The 22,771-nt window shown below is 31.3% G+C and overlaps 1 protein-coding gene across 2 annotated transcripts in view; it reads right to left on the bottom strand.

Moving 5' to 3' along the window:
* Positions 1 to 22,771, bottom strand: part of LOC145690078 (uncharacterized) — a 567,853-nt gene that overhangs the window by 17,590 nt on the left and 527,492 nt on the right. Inside the window, exon 5 of one of the 2 annotated variants that reach the window (XM_081764603.1) lies at positions 19,593 to 19,976. In XM_081764603.1, the coding sequence (XP_081620729.1) occupies positions 19,593 to 19,976 (384 nt within the window). Of the gene's footprint in view, positions 1 to 19,579; positions 19,977 to 22,771 lie in introns of both variants that reach the window. The other variant, XM_081764604.1, reaches the window with a different exon arrangement.

The raw sequence follows: 22,771 nt of genomic DNA, 5'->3' as shown, positions 1-22,771 counted from the left end.
TTTTCCTTACTAACAATTCGTATTCCGCCACTTAATTCTCGTGTTGGTGCCAGGCTACAGAAATTAACGAGTATGTACCTAGTAATTATTATCCTTTATTATGCAATTTAGATACTTATACAGTTTCATTAAGACTCTTTCATTGAGATAAAATTCGAACGTAAGGTAGCTATAATGTTTTTATTGTGTACTGTTAAATCATCTTCTGATAACATACTATGCAAGAAAACAAATAGTATAAAGCTAAGTTATTTAGTGTAATTATTTTGTTAAAGCTTAATTATTGATTCTTGGATTATAAATCTTAATAAATTAAGTACAGAACCAGCCTAGTTATAAAACAAAAATGGATCAAAAAATTGATATCTTGACCAATAATTACTTTTTGGATCAGAGGCCACAAAATTTTTGAACAGTCCCTAAATCGAGTTTTCGTATTTTCTACGGAATAAGCACTGAGCATCATACTGGGTTAACTGATAGTTTGGGTTTGGCTACACTATTTGTAGTTCTCCAGATATAAGGACTACAAGAAAATTTTTGTTGAAATATATTGGATCTTTTGAGCCAATTGGATCAGGGGCCACAAAATTTTTGAACGGCTCCTATATCGAGTTTTCGTATTTTCTGCGGAATAAGCACATCATACTGAGTTAACTGATACTCTAAATTTGTCTACACTAAATGTAGTTCTCCAGATATGAGGCCTATAAGAAAATTTTTGATTAAAATATATTGGATCTTTTGACTCCAAAAATATGAACTGTAAATAGTAGTGTGTATGGAAATATTTTCAGAAATAATAACATTTATCAACAACTCTGTGAAAGAATGTCAAATTAATATTCAAATACAGTTATTTTGATTAAATGCTACTATTACGGCCATAGAATCTATTTTGTTCTGTATTACACAATTTTTAAATAATGTGCAATAAACAAATTTTTAATTATATGGCTTTCACCTTTAAAAAGAACTCTAATCCTGCAATATTATTACTTAATGCTTTACAAGTAATTTAAATGATAAACAAATTATTTTAAGGAAATATGTTAGAAATAAATTTATTTTAGGATCTATTTTTTCATATCTTATTTTACCGTAAGAAAAGAAATTATGCTCTTCTGTTATAATTATAGTTTTTATTATATATATATATATATATATATATATATATATATATATTTGGTATTTCAAAACAATATTGACGTTTGGGAGGTGATTCCTGACACCAAGATAAGACAAAAAGTATAGGCCAACCTGGGTGTACAAATGATGCCTTTCGGGGTTATAGACTGCCGAAAATATGAAAAAGTGAAATTTAAAGGTCCATAGCTCCAATACTATGGGATCTATCGTAGTCGGGTCAAGACTTCACTTAGGAACTAATATGTGCACTATCCAAAAATACATGTTTCAGAATCCTGCGGTACTCACACAACAATTTTTATGGAGAGAGTTTGGTTACGGGCATATAATATGAAGTACTCACCAACTACCCCTATAAAAATTGTTGCGGAAGTACCGCATGATTCTGAAACTTAGATATTTGGATAGAGTATATACTAGTTCCTAAGTGAAGTCTTGACCCGAATATGGTAGGTCCCATAATTTTGGAGCTATGGACCTTTAAATTTCATTCTTTTTTTAAAATGTTTTCGGCAGCCGAAAGGAAGCATTTATGCACCCAGGATGGTCTATACTTTTTGTCTTATCTTGGTATCAGGAATCACCTCCCAATTATTGTTGTCGTTGTTTTGAAACACCCTGTATATATAAGAATATATATTGATTATTCACTTATGCACCTAAGAAACAAAGAGAAAAAGAGATAGTCATAGTATAATGTTGAATTGCAGCTGATTCGTCAGGAAACACTTTACATTAGTTTTTCGCATCAAGTACTTTTCTGCATGATTAAAAGATACCTTCCAACTATAAGCATATGTACTCTATTACTACAAACTAGCGGATAATCTGGAGATAATAAGTTGCGATATATTATTTTATAGATTATAACATTTCAATTTTCACCAGTACGAGAAAAAAAATACGAATTACAATTTCCTAGAATAGAAACTTAGACATTGCTTCATGCACCAAAGCGTTACATACTATCAACAAAACAAGCTTTGTATCATCTGTAAACAACAGGTATACTTCTATCTAAAAGAACTATTTCATAAAGTAAACTATTTGCATATGATTTCTGAACCTATTTCATTTTCTTTACTAAATTATATTGCAAAAATTCCATTTTTATCTTTTGTATTGTAGTAATTAATCTAAGTTACAAGCAGAAGAAAACACTACACAACATCAATTAATCGAAACAATGGACGAAAAAATCTACACAAAATAGTACATTATTAAGAAAGGAGTTACACACATATAATAATTATGTATATGTATATAAAGATATCTGAAATGTTACAGAAAACAAGTATAGAAGGTAGTATTAGTGGGGAAACATGGATTCATACGTTGTACATGCAACGAAGGGGTTTGTTTTATATATATATAGTTTTAAAGCTCTTAAAATACACATCATGGTTTTCTGTGAAAGATAAATAACGATCTTATGTATATTATTATTTTGGAACAAATATCTATAAGTCTAGAGGGCTACAGAATACATGGAGACATCAATTCCAATTGAATACCTCAAATTGTTCCTTTTTTATTGGTAAAAACTATTGTAGCATGTAAAGTGTGTTTCTTCTTCCCCAATTAAGCATTACGAAATACTGAAAGTACACAATGAAAGTAGTCTTAGAATGGAATGTACTGTAAGTGAAGTGCTTTTTTTTAATGTCGTTTTCTTTTCTATGTTTCTTGCTACACTCTTCGTTTATGAAAATAACTAATTGAGGAATCAGGTAAAAGGTTGATGAATGAACGTTTTATACAGTTCATATGAATTCAGTTTTTAAATTTGTTTATTATATTTTTTTGCCTTTAAAGATATGAAATAAGTGCGCCATCTTTGTTTTTTCAGTACATTGATTTGTAGGAAGAGGTATTCGTCTCTATTCTTTGTAATAAACTGGAATTTTAATGATTTGATTTTACTAATTTTGATTTAATGTATTAATAAAACACACATGGTCAAACCAATAAATATATTAAAAGCATTTGTGTAAACATTTTGACAATATATCATTGCCTTCATTAAAGATCTTATAAAAGTACAATGTAAGATAATAAATACAGGTTGTTATAAAAGTTTGTCAGATTCCTCACATCAAAATAATAAAAAAAAAGTGGAGTTCCACTACTATAGGATCGATCATAGTCGGCTCAAGACATCACTGAGGAACTAGTATGTGTACTATCCAAATATCCATCTTTAAGAACCTTCGATACTTGCACAATCATTTTGAGAGAGGCTGTTTGGGAGTACTTGGTCACTCTCCACCTACCTCTCTAAAACTTTGTGTGCAAGTACTGGAGTATTCTTAAACATGGACATTTGGATAGTTCACATACCAGTTCCTCAGTAATGTCTTGACCCGACCACGATAAGTCCCCTAGTACTGGAGCCAGTGATGAAAATTTTCCGGAAAATTTTGAAACGGAAAATTTTCCGATTCAAAAATACATACTTCACTTATTCCTACATCGTTGTTTAGCCGTGATGTGAGGTGGAAAATTTTCTTCTACATTTTTCCGGAAAATTTTCCGTTCTAAACAGATTGTTAAAAAAGTGAAAGATCGTTTAAATAATCTGAAAATTTTCATGGCTCAGACAATTTTCAGTACTATGTAGGAACAAGTGAAATAATTTTTCATGAATCGAAATATTTTCTGTCTTCTATGGAAAAATTGAAATACTTTTTATGAGTCGAAAAACTTTCATCATTTTGAAGCAAAAAGTGAAACAACTTTTTGGGAATCGGAAAGTTTTATTGCTCTGTAGAAACAAGTGAAAGGAATTTTCATGGATAGGAAAACTTTCATTTGCTCATTTCCTGTAGAAACAAGTGGAAAATTAGTGATGTTAGGTGTAAAATTTTCCACTATATTTAACTGCACATTGAGATATAAAATTCAATTCCTGTAGAGGAATATTAGACAGAAACAAATTATAATTTTCCAATTAGCTTTCTAAGATTTCTAATTTTCCGCGGAAAATTTTCCACCTCATATCACTAACTGGAGCTATGAACTTTTAAAGTTCACTTATTTCATGTTTTCGGCACTCTGTAACTCCGAAACTATCCACTTTTGAGCATAGGTCCATATGAAATTTTTGTCTTATTTTGATGAGAGGAATCTGTTCCCAAAATATTTTGACACATTTTTGTAACACCCTGTATAAACAAAAAATGAGAAGATGTCATGCCTGCTCCTTCTTTCCAGAGCCAATCAACCTTTCCCTTCACTTTTTACACACCCACCCTCCTCTATACAAAAACGTAAATTTTTAATTGGGTGTTTGTGTCACATACTTCCACCGTTCATAGGCACACCAAAATTGATACATACCGTTTTTAATATACGTATTTACTGCTTTGGTTAGAGTGTGTGATTTATCAATACATGTAGAATATATCCGAAGCTATAACAAACAATATAGTCTACTGATTTTATCTTCAAATCCATTTAATTGACCCTTGGTTTGTGGAAATTAAATTTGTGATGTATAATTGTAATATTTCTAAGTCAATTTAATTTATCTTAAATTTATAAGTAATGCAAATGCATTTTCATAACGCAAATGACATTTAACTGTACCTGAACAAGAAATCATTAAAATCCCTGTTCGTCTCAAAGAAGAAAGAAAAAAGAATGCGTGTTCATATATCAATGGTGAAAAAAAAAAAAAAAAAACAGATGAAGCTATTCAACACCTTTACACTAAATTATTAACAGAAATATTGTAGGAAATAGGCACCATAAATTAATAATTACAACAAAAATTCTACCTTATGAACTTGTCAAAACAACACGTAACGCCAATAGATATACTTTGGACAAATATACTCCCATTCTCAGAAAAAGAAGAGACAAAGAAGATTTTTAAACGAAACTAACATACAGGTAAAATTATACGTGGGTTATATGTGAAAATAGAGAAAATTAATAGTTAAATCTTTAGCATAACTTTAAGTATTGCAACATTTATGGAGTCTTATCCGACATGCTTTCACAACATGATGGACAAAACGCCACAGAAATATGTGTGCATAATCCAACTATTTCTCCTTTCTAAAAATATGCATATATTTGCCCGAAATATATCAAATTACGTTACAGGTTAACCAGGTGAGATTTTGAATTGTTAGACAGAGTACTTCTACCTGAAGCATCCGACAAAATCAAACTTCTGATTACAGTTTCCGAGTATGATATGATGTGTAAATCCTCTCCTTATCCACCCTGTGGACCGATTGAGTCGGAATACTCTTTAAAAAGAAAGTGTTAGCGATTTTTGTTTCTCTTTCTAATATTTATGAGACTTTAAAAAAAACCTTTAGATATGTACTTTTTCAAATTTTACAAAGAAAAACAGACATTCTATTAATGTTTTTAAACTGAGATATACTAAACAACTGATAACACTTAGATATCCACACGTAAACTAACATTCAGAACAATTATATACTTAAGCTGTACTTCGTGTGTGTAATAAGAAATGAAGAAAGAATTTATGAACAAGTTTCACTCTTCTGTAGAATTCAATACATTCTTACTGTAAAGTAAGTTCATCTATGTGTATATCTTAGTAGGATTTTCACCTGTCTCGAATTAAATTGGATATCTTCTATATATATATATATATATATATATATATATATATATATATATATATATATATATATATATATATATATATATATATGAGTGTTCCGAATTACGTCTAAGAGGGATGTATTACATGGCGGGGCACTAAATTATCTAAAACAGTTACAAAATATGCGAATGACATTTAAAATTTCGACCTACGATATATACCTATGGTTCTATTACTAAAACTTTTTTCTGTTGGCAGTAGTGGCGTTAATCTTTGTTTATACCGGTTCTGTTCAATTAACCACCAAGCTGACGCTACGAGTTTCCTGTTTGGTGTTTGTTTTAAATTTTCATTGCGATTTTCATTCATGAATATACATACAGTGTATTTCTTTCTCTTATTCTTAATATATTGTTTCATGAACAAATGTGAATATGAAAACCCGGCGATCTGCACCTCTCTAATAAGTATGTCCTGCTTTAGGCTTACCAAAAGGTGGCAACCCTATATTTTAGTGTTACCAGTTATTTTAATATATCAAGGTTTGAAAACGTTAATAACAGATCTGTTATTTTGACCCAACTAAAGCAGTACGTATCAAGAGATTTGTGATCACATATATATTCGGAAGAGAAGCAAAATTTACTAGTAGTTATCTAAGCGAGGAGTATGCAGGAATTTGCTTTTACTGAATGCTCCAAGTAAGAGAATTCCTTTTACGATTTAATAAATAGGCATCTCATGCTATCAATAGGTAAGTAAGGTTAGATTTTGTTGTTACTAAAAAAATATATATATATTAGTACCAACAAATAAGAAAGACACGCCAAAGTTATATTATATTGTTACTATGCTTTTTATGAATTACAATGTGAGTTCATTGGGAGTAGTATAGAATCACATAGTATATCAGAAGGTGTTCTGAAGCTGGTTCGTTACAAATGATGGTTAATCACAACAGAATTTAAGACATCCTGTAAACATCTAAAGCATAAGTTAGGGAAGAAACTACTGTATTTACATAAAAATTCAGAAAATTTAACAAAACAGTGTGGAAATATTTTAACTTGGGGTAAGGATTTATCTCTACATGTTTTTTACATTATACAGGGTGTTTGGAGGCAACACCAAAAAAACTTTGAGAGAAAAATTCTTACACGAGAACATGAACAAAATAATAGACTAACGTGCAGTAGCGTACGCAAAGAGGGGGAGTTTCGAAGTTTTAACCCCCTTCCCCTTGAGCAAAATATAATGCAAAAATAAAAATATGCCATATTAAAATATGTATGCAAACACCTGAAATTATATGAACTTGGGAACTTGAACTCTCCCTTGACAACTTGTGCGTACGCCAGCGCTAACAGAAGTGTACAAATGCGTCATTTTGGAACTACAACCCCCGGAAATTGATCGAAATGATATGAAAAGGTTCATAACTCGAGAAAGGAATGTCAGATGGAGGTTGGGTGAAAGAATGTAATGTTTATTTTGAGCCTAAATTTTATTAATGTAACGGTAGCTATGGAATGTGTGCCAGTTTTCAATACCCGATCTATCATTTTTCGTTTATGAAAGACCTCATAAATCTCCTTCCATGCTTCGAAGCTAACCTTGTCGCCGCCTCTGTTCGACAGTCACTGTTATATTAATGAAAACTAGAATCGAAATAAGCACTTTTATATATATATATATATATATATATATATATATATATATATATATATATATATATATATATATATATATATATACACTGCTTTCATCTGAAATTTAACTCTTTGAGTTATGTTCCTTCATTTTATCGATTCAATTTTCGACGGGCTCCGAAATGAGGCGTTTATGCATCCACGTTGGTCTATATATTTTGTTATGTACTTGTGTGAGAATTCATTTCCAATATATATATATATATATATATATATATATATATATATATATATATATATCTTCAATTATTAATACTCGTGGAGTTTAACTGTAGAAGGTTAGTTCAAGGTTACTGATTGTATCCAATGAAAAAATAGTTAGCGTTCTTGACAGGTAATTGGAAGGATGTATGCACACACACACATTATCGTATTTTTATATTAAAATGCTGAAGAAAACCATACACAAATCGCATAAAAATATTAAAAACAAAGTGAATACAGAGCTTAGGATTGTCAATAGGAAAATAAAATTACAGAATAAAATACTAGATTCGCATTCAAGATCAGCAAAATTTAGTTGAATGAGTTTGAAGCAATCAATTGCGTAAATAAATTGAAAGAAAAACATCTGGAGGGGCTCGGCCTGGTAAGAAGCCCTCTTCTCTTAGTATACCTTTAGTGTTTTAATTTTGAACTTAATGAATAATTGTTCATTCATATTTTCTTTGTTTGTTGCTATATAACAGCGTATAAGACACACATAATTGTGCCATCTAGCATGGCAACTTAAGACTCAACCATAATTGCACATTAACAACTTCAAATGCTTTAATGCAATTTTCAGTGTTAAACAAATTAAGAAGTTTTGGTGTTGCTATTCCTGAAACAGAAGGAACGCTTCATTACTGTGTAATATTTGTATTTTATTAGTTTTTTCGTTTCTCCAGATAAGTGGTGCGAATAAGTACGTCAAGTGAATGCATAAATTCTTCGTAAGGACTATCTTCATTAATTCCAAATCAACTTCAAATAATAGTAAAAGCATAACTTTATTCAACTTGTAGTTAGGGGTAAATAAGAGTTGATATTCATTCAATGATTATTTGTATTATTATTGTATCTATGTTTAAATATAAAAATCCCAATTGTGAACATAATTTTTATTTCTGTGTATAGCCCACTTAGAACCGGACGTACATTGGCAACTATGAGCCGGAAGTACACTGAAACATAGGGCTCCTGTCCTAACGAACAATAGTGTTCAGAATGACCAACATCTCAAGAATGAATTTTTCACTTTCTTCTTTTTATGATCTAAAGAAGCTCGAAGACAGTCTTATTAGCAATCGAAAACTGTCACTCTTTTTGTCGGTATTTTTATATAAATACATCCTAAAATCTATCTAAGTACCTTATTTGAGAGACAGAGCTTAAATGGCAGAGATATTGATAAACCGGATTTCGCCAAAAAGTGTGAAAGAACTTACTTTAATTCTTCATTATTTATTACTGTGCACAAAATATTTTGATTTTCGAAACATTTCGTTTTTCATTATAAGGTAAGAACAGTTAAAATTTAAAATAAATTAATGGAAGTCAACGGGAGGGAAATGTTACATGAGAATATTAGAGAATTTATTAAAACACGAAACTATGTACAATAAATATTTTTTTAAAAATCTCTATTTGCTACAGGTGTCTCTACAAATTAGCTGTAACAGTGGTGGAGAAAAATATTACGTCAAGCATTAATTGATTTAATTGATCTAATTATATCAGGATTTGCATAAATTAATCAAAACATGGCTTCCACTTCTTCGTAACTTTAGTGAGAAGGACTAAACAATTAGAAAGATTTTTATTTATGCCTTGATTGTAATAATTTCGTGTTTTAACAAATTTTTCGTATCACCATACATATTTCCTTAGCATTTTCTTATTTATTTATTTATTTATTTACTTTTAGGGGGGGGGGTGTATTTCAAAAACTACGTTATTTTGAATACAGTAAGAAATGAGAAGCAATTTTAGGTAAGTGATTATCGTATTTCTTACCACAAGACTCTCCAGTGCAATTTCATTCAAGCTGAAATAAACTAAGCGTGAAGTGAAGGCATTTTGTATCACTATCTGCCATGATATTTCAAATCTGAAATACTTTACCCACACACAGAGCAATGAAAATCGGCATAAAGTTTTCTTCTACAAAAGATAATTTAAGTATGCTTTTGATAATATATTCGGATGACTTTCGTAACTGTTACAAAAACTTCCTAGTTCCAGCTTAATCTTCTCAAATCCGCATCACACAACAGTGAAACACTGATCCAGTTTAGATTTAGTTCATACTAGTTTGTTTATAAGATCGTGAATCGTCTTAGCTAGATCCCTAGTTTTCGAGCTAAAGCGCTACAGCAGCTTAAAGACGATTTTCAACCCATGCTTATTAGTAGAGCAACCCGAAAGCATAAAAAGCATAATAGCAATTTACACATATGGTTGGCACCTTGTACATGGTTGTGGTTGTCTAAGGGTCCGAAGAAACTAATTTTAAAAGCATAATAAAACATAATTTTAGAAAATAAAGCATAAAGCATAATTTAAAATATATAGCATAATTCTTGGAAATTCTATTTAACTGCAAGTTTAACATATACTATATTAATATTTTTTTTAAATATTTACAATGCAAAACCATTGAGAACATAATGCAACAATGAAAATCTTATTTTTATTTCTGTAAATATTTCGGTGTAATCCTTTGATGTGGAGAAAAGAAAAAAAGAAAAGAAGAAAACTTTCCGCCAACAATGAATAGTACACAAGAACTCCACACTGTATTGTTATGTGTACCTCTTGAACTTGAGCACATTCTGTACTTTCTGGTGGCATCCTTTACTTTCCCTTTCTATATACAGTATATGCACCTCTAAAGGGCACACAAGTGATATAAAAAACTGACTCGAGTAAAGCATATCTCTTTACAGTGCATTAAGTAGAAAGTTCATTAAATATGAAAGAAATTGCTTCATAAAATATTAATAAATAGATCAAGATATTTAGGTTTTTTAATGTATAGTAAATATTCTACATTATACACGATCAATGTAAAACAATGATTGAAATTAACAATAAAGCATAATTTGGAAAAAATAAAAAATAATTAAACAAAAAAAAATAAAGAATAATGTGGATTGCTCTACTTATTAGTATATTTTTCTTCTATTGGCAATGTTACTTATATGTAGGATGTATATTCCATGAGACACATGTGTCTTGTATATGTAAATGAAACGAACATGATAGAGAATTCTGGCTTCAAGAGTGAGTAGTGGTGGTTTAGTTGGTCACATTGAGATTAAAAAAAAGTGTCTACAGGCACCATACACACGCATACATACTATCACACATACATACACACACACACACACACACACACACACACACACACACATACGAAATCACATACAAAAAAAAAAAAAAATATATAAGTCAAATTAAACCGAGAATTTTACACTTCAATAGTACCCATTCTGGTGCTTCATTCAGATATTAGGACCAACCAAAAATTTGATAATATGGCAACGTCCTAGATAAACTTTGTACTATTAACATTGTTTTTCAAATCTCTCAAGCAGTTACGTATATGCTCACCAGTTGACAGTTAAAGCCAGTAGAAGTTAACATTAAACTCACCTTCAAGTAAAGTCACATTTTCAGCAATTTTCGTGTATGAAGCTTGATTAAAAAATAACACGATTTTAGAATTTCGCTTGCTCTATAGGTCCAATTGTGACTTCATATGTGTGTTGGTACACTTATCCCTGACATATCTTGAACGTTGGTAGCCATTTTGGATGCTTACTTTATTATTAGCTATCGATGGGATTGTTGATGGAAAAATGGAACAAATTATTTGTATTAAATTTTTAGTTAAGAACGGAATAAAGTGCAGCACCGTTTGAAACTATTGAATGTTTCTTTAGTGAGTTTTCTATGAATACCATAAGCGTTTACAAGTGGTATAAATGTTTCCAAACGACCCGTGTAAACGTTAAAGAATCGAGCAACCTGGATGCCACAGCACATCAACAAGCTATAACAACGTCTAAAAAGTGAGTAAGATGATTATGGACAATTGTTGATTCACCATCATGACGTTGGTAGATTATTTGGCTCATGACAATTTTTTTTTTTTTCGGATATTTTGGTCATGAAATATGTCTTCACAAATTTGCTCCTAAAATGCTGAATTATACCCACTCACACTTCTTCGCATTTTTCGTGAATTCCTTGGCGAAAAATAACATTGTTATTACGCTTTATGCCCCATATCCACCGGATATTGCCTCCTACGACTTCTTCCTATTTCCGAAGATTAAAAAACAAGAAAGGACGACGTTTTGCCAACACTGAGGAGATCAAGAAAAAATCACTGAAGAAGCTAAACGCCATACAGAAAATTGCGTACCAGAAGTGCTTCAAAGATTCGAAAAGTATTATATCTGAAGAGTACTCCTTTGATGGGAACAAAAAATAATATTGATGAATACAATATATATTTTTTAGAGAGAAAAACGAAAATTCCGTGTGCCTTTTTATCAAACCTCGCATGTGTTTGTTTGCCCTCTGTTACCAAGTGAGCTGTGTTTATTTCTGTTCACACATGTAACTTGTACCAATACTAATAGATGGGGCCAGTATCAATGTCTAAAATTGGCTTTAGCTGCCACCTGGGAAGAATCGATGTAACCATTTGATGGATTCGTAGATCAATGTTATGGATCTAAATTTATCTATGATATTGCCACATTATCACTATAGCGTCTAAAGGAAGCCCCACAGGATATACCGTTACAGAGTATTTTGTCTGTGGATCGTAAGCGTCATTTCTGAAACACCCGATATATAACATAGAGTCAAAATATTGCTTTTAATGTGCTAACTTCTGTAGCGTTCCTTGAAGAAACAAGACACTTTAAATGAAGAGTTACATAATTGTCTCAGGACGCATACACTAAAAACTTTTCTCAACAATTTAAAACAATTTTAATGTCTCTTATATAGCACTGCAATAGAGAAAGATTGTCCTCACATAGTATTTCGAAGCAAATTGTTTTACTTTGTTCTCTCCTTTCGTAACTGCCGAAAGTTAAGACATAATGTGACGTCTGGAGTCACGCGAAGGTGAATGATTCATCATGCTTTAGGCTATCTTTATCTCTCTCTCTCTCTCTCTCTCTTTCTCTCTCTCTCTCTCTCTCTCTCTCTCTCTCTCTCTATCTATCTCTATCTCTATCTCTCTCTGTCTTTGTCGATTGCTAAAATAGAGATTTAAGAATCTCTCATTAATCATGTCTTACTACAATGAACATGTTTCCCGCACTATGCATACTAGATTCATTTCAAAACTAATAGTCTGCAGGCTTTGTTATGAAGTTGTTAGATTAATTACGTTAGCATGAAATCCCATTTCTAGAGGTGACTCTGTGCCTGAAAGTTAGTATATTACTGAGATAAATGCACAAGAACGGGAATTCATGTATTTATACCATTTTATAATAAGCATATATGGGAAAATCAATAAGATGTTACAAAACTTGAGAAAGGGCTGTGAAGAATATGGAATGAAAAAAAATGTTAGAAAGACAAAAGCCATAGTGATTGGAACGAAGGGGTCGGTGTAAATTTAGAAGTAAGAGGGACGAAAATAAAACAGATGACTAGTTTTCGATATCTGAGTAGTCTTATTAGTAGTGATATGAAATGTGGACGTCAAATAAAGGCAAAGATAGGAATGGCGAAAGAAGCCTTTAGGAGGAAGAAAAAAAATTGTTTTGTGGGACCTTGAATAAAGAGTTGAGAAAAATACTCATAAAATCCTTCGTGTGGTGTATTGCACTGTATAGGTAAAAAATATGGACATTACGCAAAAATGATGAAAAACGACTAGAAGCTTTCGAAATGTGAGTATGGAGAAAAATGGAGAGAATTAGATGGGTCGAGCGGAAAACGAATGAGATGGGGTTAGAAATGGTGGTGGTGGGGGAGAGAACAATTTTAAATATTTTAAGAAGAGGAAGAGAAATTGGTTGATACATTGGCTAAAAAGGAACTGGAATCATGAGGGACGTGTTAGAGGGTATGGTGACAGGAAAGAGAGGGAGATGGCGAAGGAGACTACAATTAATGGACGATATCAAAACGGAAAAATCTACGTGAAGACGAAGAGCTTAGCAGAAGACCGTGAAGTATGGAAGCTCCTCAGTTGCAGCAAGTGACCTGCCAATAATAGCAGAATACCTATGATGATGATGACGATGATGATATAATAAGCAAGAAGTATATGTTGGTTCGACTTGGATTTTTACTATTTATTTGTTTGTTTATTCAGTGACACTGCTTAACGAAATATCAGAAATATGGATTTACACGTTTTTTTTTAAAAGTACATTTTCTTAAATATATTAATTACACTAGCATGTACTTTTTCATTTAATTTTTGGACTTGTCATTTTCCCAAGTTCAACCTAAGCTCATCCATCATCCCAAGTTCAATTGGAAAAAGTAATTGGCCCAAGTTCAATTTCGGAAAATGTAATTATCTCAAGTTCAATTTCGGAAAAGTAGTTATCTCAAATTTAATTTTGAGAAAGTAATTGTATACCGTTCAATTTTGAAGAAGTAATTATCCCCAGTTCAATTTTTGGTAAAAGTAATTATCCCAAGTCCAATTTTGGAAAAAGTAGTTATGACAATGTTCAATCTTGGAAAAAAAAAAGTAATTATCACATTGAACCTTGCTGATTTAATTTTTACTGGCCCCCATAAAAGTTTTCACGACAAAGGCTTGCAAATGAACTATAATACGGTAATAAACTATAATATGGTTGGATCGATCCACCTTCCCCCCTACTTTTTGAGCTGGCTACCGGTCTGAGTAACAGTGGTAACGGTAATATTGGTAATTGGTAACGAACGATAGCAAGATCATACAGAAATCTTCTATTTCAAATTTGTTCCTAACTACATAAATGTTGCGATGCCCAGGCTTACTTGAGTTCAATCTGGTAATCCTGTTTCGATACGAATAAATATTTGGATGAAATTGGCTTACTTTGTTGTTTTTTGGTGGCGAAAAATGATTTCGCTTTGATCTCCACTTTGGAATACCTTAATTTAACATTCACTTCTGAAAATAATTCCAGAAGACATACATGGATTTTGGTGAAGTGGACTGAGCCTTATTTATAAATTCCCTGCTATAAATCGATTTAACTGAGTGAATTTAGGATTTTTCGATCATGAGAGAGCACGTTTTCTCATATATATATATATATATATATATATATATATATATATATATATATATATGATAAATTTCCTACTTTGTATTCTCTAATGTACTTTTACATATATCAAATATTATGTACTATAAAAATATATAATGCAAAATAAAATAAAGGTACACAAATCCGTAGTAGACAGTAGAAAATGATATATACATCGTACTCTACCTTACTATATCCATACACTTTTTTCTATATCTTTGCCATTTTATATTATTATTATTATTATTATTATTATTATTATTATTATTATTATTATTATTATTATTATTATTATTATTATTATTATTATTATTATTATTATTATTATTATTATTATTATTATTATTATTATTATTATACATAGATTCATTCTGTGACGTCTCTCATTTCTATTTAATTTTAATTATTATCATCATTATTCGTATTTATTATCTATTGTTAATTTCTTCATTAATTTATATATTTTCATTTTTACCCAATTTGGTTTTCCTTATATTTTCTCTTGATTTATTATTCCTTCCCTCTTCTGCACCCTTGCCGACCCATCCGTCCAATTAGTTTTATCTTCTATCACTTTTTTCTGATCTTTCTTTTCTATGTTTTCCGCTCCATATTTGATGAAGTATTTAGCGAAAACTTTTACAGTACGGCTTGTTTTTTGCTAAGTAATATGCAGTGCTTTATTCTGAAAGAAAGAAAGAAAGAAAGAAAAAAGGATCCCGGTACTCGCTATGAATATGTTGTTCTACGCATTCTGATTGACTTCGAAAGCAAGTGTCAAAATCTAAACAAGTGAAAGAAATTAGTGGCTGTTGCCATCTAATGATTGTATTACTTTTTAAATGCATGTGTATACTTTTGATCCAGTTTTCGAATCAATTTAAATTGAAAAATTTATATCATAAATACAAAAATAAAGGAATGGTTGGATATATCACAATTACTTTTTTTAAAAAAAAAATCCACAAAAAGTAGCTGATACTGCCTACCGGTGCGTACCATCAGGAAAATAAAGCACTGATCATATGTATTTGGTGGGAATGTATCTAAGGGCACTCATTATGAATTCACGAATATGGTCCAAAGTTGGTACACAAGAAGAGGATGATTTTAGGTGATATGATCCCAATACGAAGCTTGAACATGTCATATATCCCTCACCACTGGTCTAGTGTCTAGCGTGTATGCCTTTGGTGCACGTGCTCCCAGGAGAGCTAGGGATTCCTGGTGGGAGAGCTATTGCCAACTCTGGAAAATAATAAAAAAAAGGAACCCCCTCAGAATTCCCTATGATATAGGTCTAAGTGGGATATAGGTCTCTGTTCGGACCCATCCATGGAAAGGAAAATGCACTATCGTGAACAAAAGTGCATTAGCACCTGTGTTCTGCATATCATTAGTACATTCACTAATAACTGCCGTTTCTTTAAAATTATCGAAACAGATGAACAAAAGTATATTAATCTTTACGTGACAATTTTTTTATTTGGAAAATGAAATTTATTCTTTAAACTTATACTTCAACTACAGGAAAGTCTTTAAGAGGTTCTTTTTCACTCTCAATAAATGTACAAAATTCCTTATAAGTAAATTTCAAATTTTCCCCGACACAGTCCCTGTCATCTCTTTAAAATTATCTAAACAGGTGAACAAAATATATTCATCGTTGGTAGATGGTAAAAGGTGACAGTTTTGGATTTACAGAATGAAAGTTATTTTTTAAATCTATGCTTCGAACTAGATAAAATTGCTTCAAACTAGATACAAATTTGAAAAAAACCGGTCATAAAGGGGATGGTAAGAAATTTGTACCGGTCACCGGTCTTAATTAAAATAACAGCAATATTTTCGGCCAGACCGGTAAAAAAACGGCTAATTGGCAACCCTAGGGAGAGCATAAATAATTTAATTTCACACTCATTCACTTTTATTAATCTTCCATCTCCTTCAGCCTAAAGGGCATAATCGTACGATGTTAAACTAAAATATTTCATTCCATTTTCATTTTGAACATGATATACAGGGTGTTTGTTTATTTCTCATCCAATTATTTATCTATCAGTGCTTATCATCGTTGCTATTTGACACGAAGTGTTATTCAAATCCAGAAGTTGTTGATACTTTTGTATGTCCTTCAATATCTTTAACGTATTGTATCACGTGTGGTACGATTCGGGATGAGAAATGTTTTGAATTAAATCTTCAAACACTTTAAGTGATCAGAAAGATTTAATGAGCTAAACTTTTAGAAAACGTATAGGGAACTAACACACATACACACACACATTTTTAATGTTGCTTTAAAAAATGTAATTATAAAAGTTCTATTAATGAAACATTTTGCAAAATGCTTAAGGCGAATTAAACATATCGCAATGGTTTTCTGTATTAAAAAAAAAAGTTTCGACAACTATACGTTTAATAGAAATCACTAATATGAAGCATATGTTATATATCGGTATATATCCTTTGAATTAGCATATGTATAATATGATGCAATTTGAAAGAACTTATTATATATTAGTCAATGTGAATACTAGGAATACAAGATACATAATATATAGAGTTAGACTTTAACGATCGTTTAGAGTGTTTGAAGTGTTTGAAATGATCTAGTAATTATATGAAGGTTAATTATTCATTAACATCTACTTATAGAAGCTACAGGGCAGATATTCATAAAAGAAGTGCCTCACCTTGTGCCTCCGTGTATATTGCTTTAATTGAATATTTCCTTTGTCTGCGGGAACGCCATCAGCGCCATATTTTTATTATTATTATTGTACCAACGGATCCTTATTTTTACATCTCCTATTGTAAGTTTTGTTTTCTTTACAGTTTTAGAGGACACGATGGCTCAGCGGTAGAGCGCTTACCTCTGGTGTATGGGTTCCTAGTTCGTTTCCCGGCCAAATAACAGTTTTTTTATTCATTTATATCTGCTTCAACCACAACAAAACATCCCACATCCACTCAAGCTCTGTTTAGTATAAATGTTGACTTTGAGAAGTCAAAATTAGGTATCTCGCCTTTTTTTTTTAATCATTCAAATTGACCGAAAGCTAATTTTAAAAAAAAATAACTATTTCCACCTTCGTTATTTGATTTACAATTTCATTACGATTGTCTTCACTACGAATAAGTGTTGATATTTGGACAGTGCAATATACCTAAAATAAACCTGACGACTATAAAGAAACAAAGGAATGGATATTTGTGAATTTAGAAAATGCCATGGTAAAAGAAAGATGGGGACACACGTGACAAATATATTAATTGTTTGAATTCTTACATAATAATAATAATAATAATAATAATAATAATAATAATAATAATAATAATAATAATAATAATAATAATAATAATAATAATAATAATAATAATAATTGCTCTCCTTGGAACATTCAAGGAACAGGAGACACTTTCCCGAATGAAGTGAAGTGAAGTGGAATTTTGCAGGCTAAATGTAGCTAAATTCAAGTAAGCCCAAGTTTCGCTGAACGCAAATGCGATGAAGATACATCGTCAGAAGGCATGTACATTCACGTCCAAAATTATTGTCGCATGTCTATAAATATGTTGTAAGAATTCGCGAATTCGCCCGGTATTTCTTATAATGTTAGTATGTGTATAATCGCCAAAGGCATATTTGTGGCAAATTTCATGTCAAAAGAGCAGTAAATAAGAACAATAAAACGAAAATAAAACTTTCTTGTCCATTTAGCAACATTTTGTTTTACTCATTCTAATTTTCGTATTTATAATTCTTTTCCTATGAAATTTACCATAAATATACATTTCCCGATTATACACATATTATCAGAATTAAAAGTACCCTTCAAAATCATTATCAAATTATATTCTTACAAGAAGACAGATATAGATATACGACAATCATTTTGGACATGAGTGTACATATTCTGCTGCAAAATCCTGCTGCTCATACAAACTTAGCTCTACAGTTGTAAATTTATTGAGTCCTTGTATGATAAAATCGAAGCATCTTCATAGAGTTCTTCCAATAAATTTCCAAAATAATCTTCAAAATTAAATTCTTGAATATGTTCCATTAAAGGTAGGATGATTCTCAGTTCATACATTGAAAAATTTGCCCCTGAACAGTGAACATATCCAAGAAAGTTATGGAGCTTGGGAGATTTCTGAGTGTTTAGAAATTTACTATTAAAAGTGACTTAGCAGTGATGGTGTTTATCGTAAAGGAATCCAAAGTAAGAATAGTTATTCTGTGTATACTTGTATCTATATTTGAATGTTTCACGAAATATGAAAGATAACAGAGAAGTTAATTATTTAAACTTGTCCTTGATAACTATTAATCTAACGGAACTATGAAATATCAATTACGAGCAATGGTGGCTTTTGAGAAAAATCACATTGTCAAAAAATAAATAAATATATAAATAAAATGAACTTTTATTGCTTCAAACTAAGGAAAGAAAACTTAGGCAATGTATTAATTCTTGTATACAAGAAATAGCATTAGATAAATTTTCTTTTCTTGATTTGAAACATTTCTGCCAATGTAACTTTCCTCAAGACTCGCCACTGGTACGAGTATTAAATTTTGACATCAATAATCGATTTAACGAAATAGTAAACATTATTGATTTTTTCTTACCGAAATAATTTCTAGTTAAAATTTGTGTTCTTTTTGAAATGAAAATCCAATTTGCTAGGAATGATCCACAAATTACTCACGGTCTCAACACACTCAAGAGTTAAGTAGCAGGGATTACACAATATTTCTACTAATATGAAATATGTAACTCACAACCATAGACTAATAAAAAGATGTTGAAAGAGTTTCTCACGTCACCACGGAGACGTTGGAAACTTACTTAGTTCTCCTACCTGCCTCTGTTTGTGCCGGTTGCTGATCGTGAGATGGGGACTCTGGCGCTGATCGCACGTCGCTGCCACTACGATGATCATGTCCTGTGCTGTTGGAAGATCCTCGCTGACGAGTTGTAAATCCAGGGTGAGAAATGGGGCGTCGCATCATGGAGGCTGACACGGGACTGGGCGACCGAGATGCTGACGGTAGTCCCAGTAGAGAGTCCAAAACATCCTCCAAAGTCGTCGAGTTGGGGCTTGGCTTTTCAATTTCGTTTACCAAGTGCTTTTCTATAACTGTACGTTCGATAATTAATTGCCTATCTATCACCTCGCCCTCGTCGGTTACTTCATGTTCCTCAACCACTTCACGTTCCCTACTTAACTCATGATCTTCACTTCCTGCAAAACAGAGAGAGAACAAAAGAATATTAGAATATTTTATGTTTGGCTTCAAAATTTTGCTTAGATTGTTATGTATTATATTTACTATAAGTTAGAAACTTCGCTTTCATGAGAAATATCTGTGTAAGCAAAGAATGGTTGTAAATCCTCTAGATTTATTATCATTGGGTAGGCTAAGACGTTGAGATGGTATTATTAAGTAGGATGTAAGGGATATAGGCACACCAACTTGATTAAACTTCAGGTAGACTAACCAATTGGGAGGGAATATTAAGTAAAACCTGAGGGAAATAGACATACCATCCTGATTGAACTTTAGGTAGGCTAAGCAGTTAAGAAGGAATATTAAGATCTGAAGAAAATGAGTAACAACCAACTTAGTTCACTCTAGGTAGGCTAAGAAGATCAGAGGATAACATTAAGCACAATCTGAGATAAATGGGCAACAACAACCAACTGGATTGAATTAAAATAAAACAGAATAACGTCCACGGGAAAGCTTGTTTCTGCGGCGAAGCTTTTCAATTTTTTTTTTTTCCCACAGAGTTAAATAGTTTCTCTCAGTAGAAATAAAAAAGTGTTAAGAACAATGTCTTCTGTGTCTTCTACTGTGCCTAGCAGACTTTTATTTCCAAGTCTAAATGTATTACCTCTGCGATCAGAGTATATTTTTGGAAACAATTTGGAAGCATATATAAACTCACACAGCACTTTTTTTTTTTTTTTTTTTTTTAAGTAATATGGCCTTTCACTCGTACGATATTAGAATATCTATATTTTTTACACTTACCAAGATTTCAGCTACAAAATCCAATCACAATTCTATTCAAGGGAATAAAACTTTACAACAAAGTAAAATACCAGTATAAAAAAATGAATAGTAACACTTTTAAATACAGTGTCAAAAAATTCCTGCAGATGCACTGATTTCACCTATTGATGAATATTTAAAAATGGTGATTTAAAATTACTACTTCAATTATCTTCTAACGTAAACTTTCTTTTTTAAAATTTTAGATGTATGTGTAGTATTTCATATGTATGTTTTTTAATGTATGACATTAGTTATTATGTATATATGACCATTAAAGTGAATATCTACTTATCTAGTTGCACATTACAGTCTCCCCTAATTACTGATTTCTCAAGCTCTCCTTTCGTTGGGAAGGAATACAAGTAATAACGTCAAATTAAGAAGAGAGTGCATACCATGTTTTGCTAGGTATCGAATGACTTTACTCATTTTAATGAGTTTTATTTTGCGTTAACTCACTTAATATGCACAATTATGGCTTAAAAGTAATAGATTTTGAATCCAAAATCACACTCAGACGTAACTTTACGCTACACATTTGTCATTTGTTTTCTTTCTCTTCATTGTTAATGAAAATTTAAAAAGAGAAAATCACGGGACAGGAAAATAGTTCTCAAGGGGAATAAATAAGAATAATGTAAAGAAAGAGAAGGCAAAATCAAATACAGGAAACGCTATAAGTCACGTGACAGAAAGGCATTTGACATGGATTATTTATTAACTACGAAAATATGAAATTACTGGAAGTTGTATCATAATATCAAGTTTAATATTGGTTAATTGGTTAATATTCGTAGCAATAATAAAATATCAAATTTGTAAATAATTTCATTTTTCAAAATTGGAGAAGATAAGTTGTATCTCCGTCACGCAACTTATGGAGAGACATATCTCACACTTAACGCAGCTGAAAGAAATCAGCGGAGCGCCTGCTTAAAAGCGACGCGTGCGCATAACATTGGATATTTCTTAGTCGCTGAAACAAGTTAGAAGACATTTGAAGAAATGTTTTAGTAACGATATCATACTCAACGCAAATGAAAATCCATCATATACAGTATATTTCAGTTTTTCTTGTAGATATTCATACATATATTTTTACGGAATATCATTAAACAATAAGAGTATAGAAAAAAACTTCAATTATTTATTACCAGAAGAATCCTTAAATATACCACTTGTTGTTATAAATCTATCATGATCTAGGTTCGTCTTTTACTAAATTGCAATACCAAAGTATCACAGTACTGATTCTAACTTGTGCGGAAATAAAAGCGAGCACAAGAGGTTTCAAAGTCTGTTGACTAATTGTTATTTTTAAAATTGTTAATTACATTTATATATATTAGTGTGTCTGTGTGTTTGTTAGGTATTATTGGAGTCAAGTCTAAAATGTTACATAGACATTAGTATTAAGTTATATATATATATATATAAAGGCCAGAGACATGAAAACAGCCTAAATTTATGAGTTTACATTTAATTAGGAGCGTGTAAATAATTCCCAAAAGCAAATTGCGTATAGTTTACTTTCAGGGACGTAGCACGCTGCAAGACACAAGAGGAAGTAAATTATTAATTCAATATAATATAAAAACATTCAACTTACTTACATACCAGGATATGTCAGAATAAATTACTAAACTGGTTTGATGTAATTATTAAGGACTTTGGGGGTCAAAATTAAGTCTCGACATGATATAGTGATATACAGTCAAGTACGTGACCTTGCAAAAATTGCAGTTTCTCAAGAAATTTTGCCTCTTTGGAATTTCACGTTTCTTTTCAGTACAAAGGATATACAAGATATGAATCTACAGCTTAACGTGGGTTGCGATTCAGAGAATTTTACTGGGATTGAACTCCGGTTTCCCTGGCAAAAACAAAAGGCAAAAACGTTAAACATGCTTACTGATACAATGGAATTCACCCTAACGAAATTATAACCTTTAATTTCAAATCTCTTATTGTTGGGACT

Source organism: Thermobia domestica, chromosome 7, assembly GCF_964235325.1.
Source record: "Thermobia domestica chromosome 7, izTheDome1.hap1.1, whole genome shotgun sequence".
In the NCBI taxonomy this organism is placed as follows: Eukaryota; Metazoa; Arthropoda; class Insecta; order Zygentoma; family Lepismatidae; genus Thermobia; species Thermobia domestica.
Note: the sequence above shows the minus strand (reverse complement) of the source record. Positions and strands in the feature narration are given on the sequence as shown.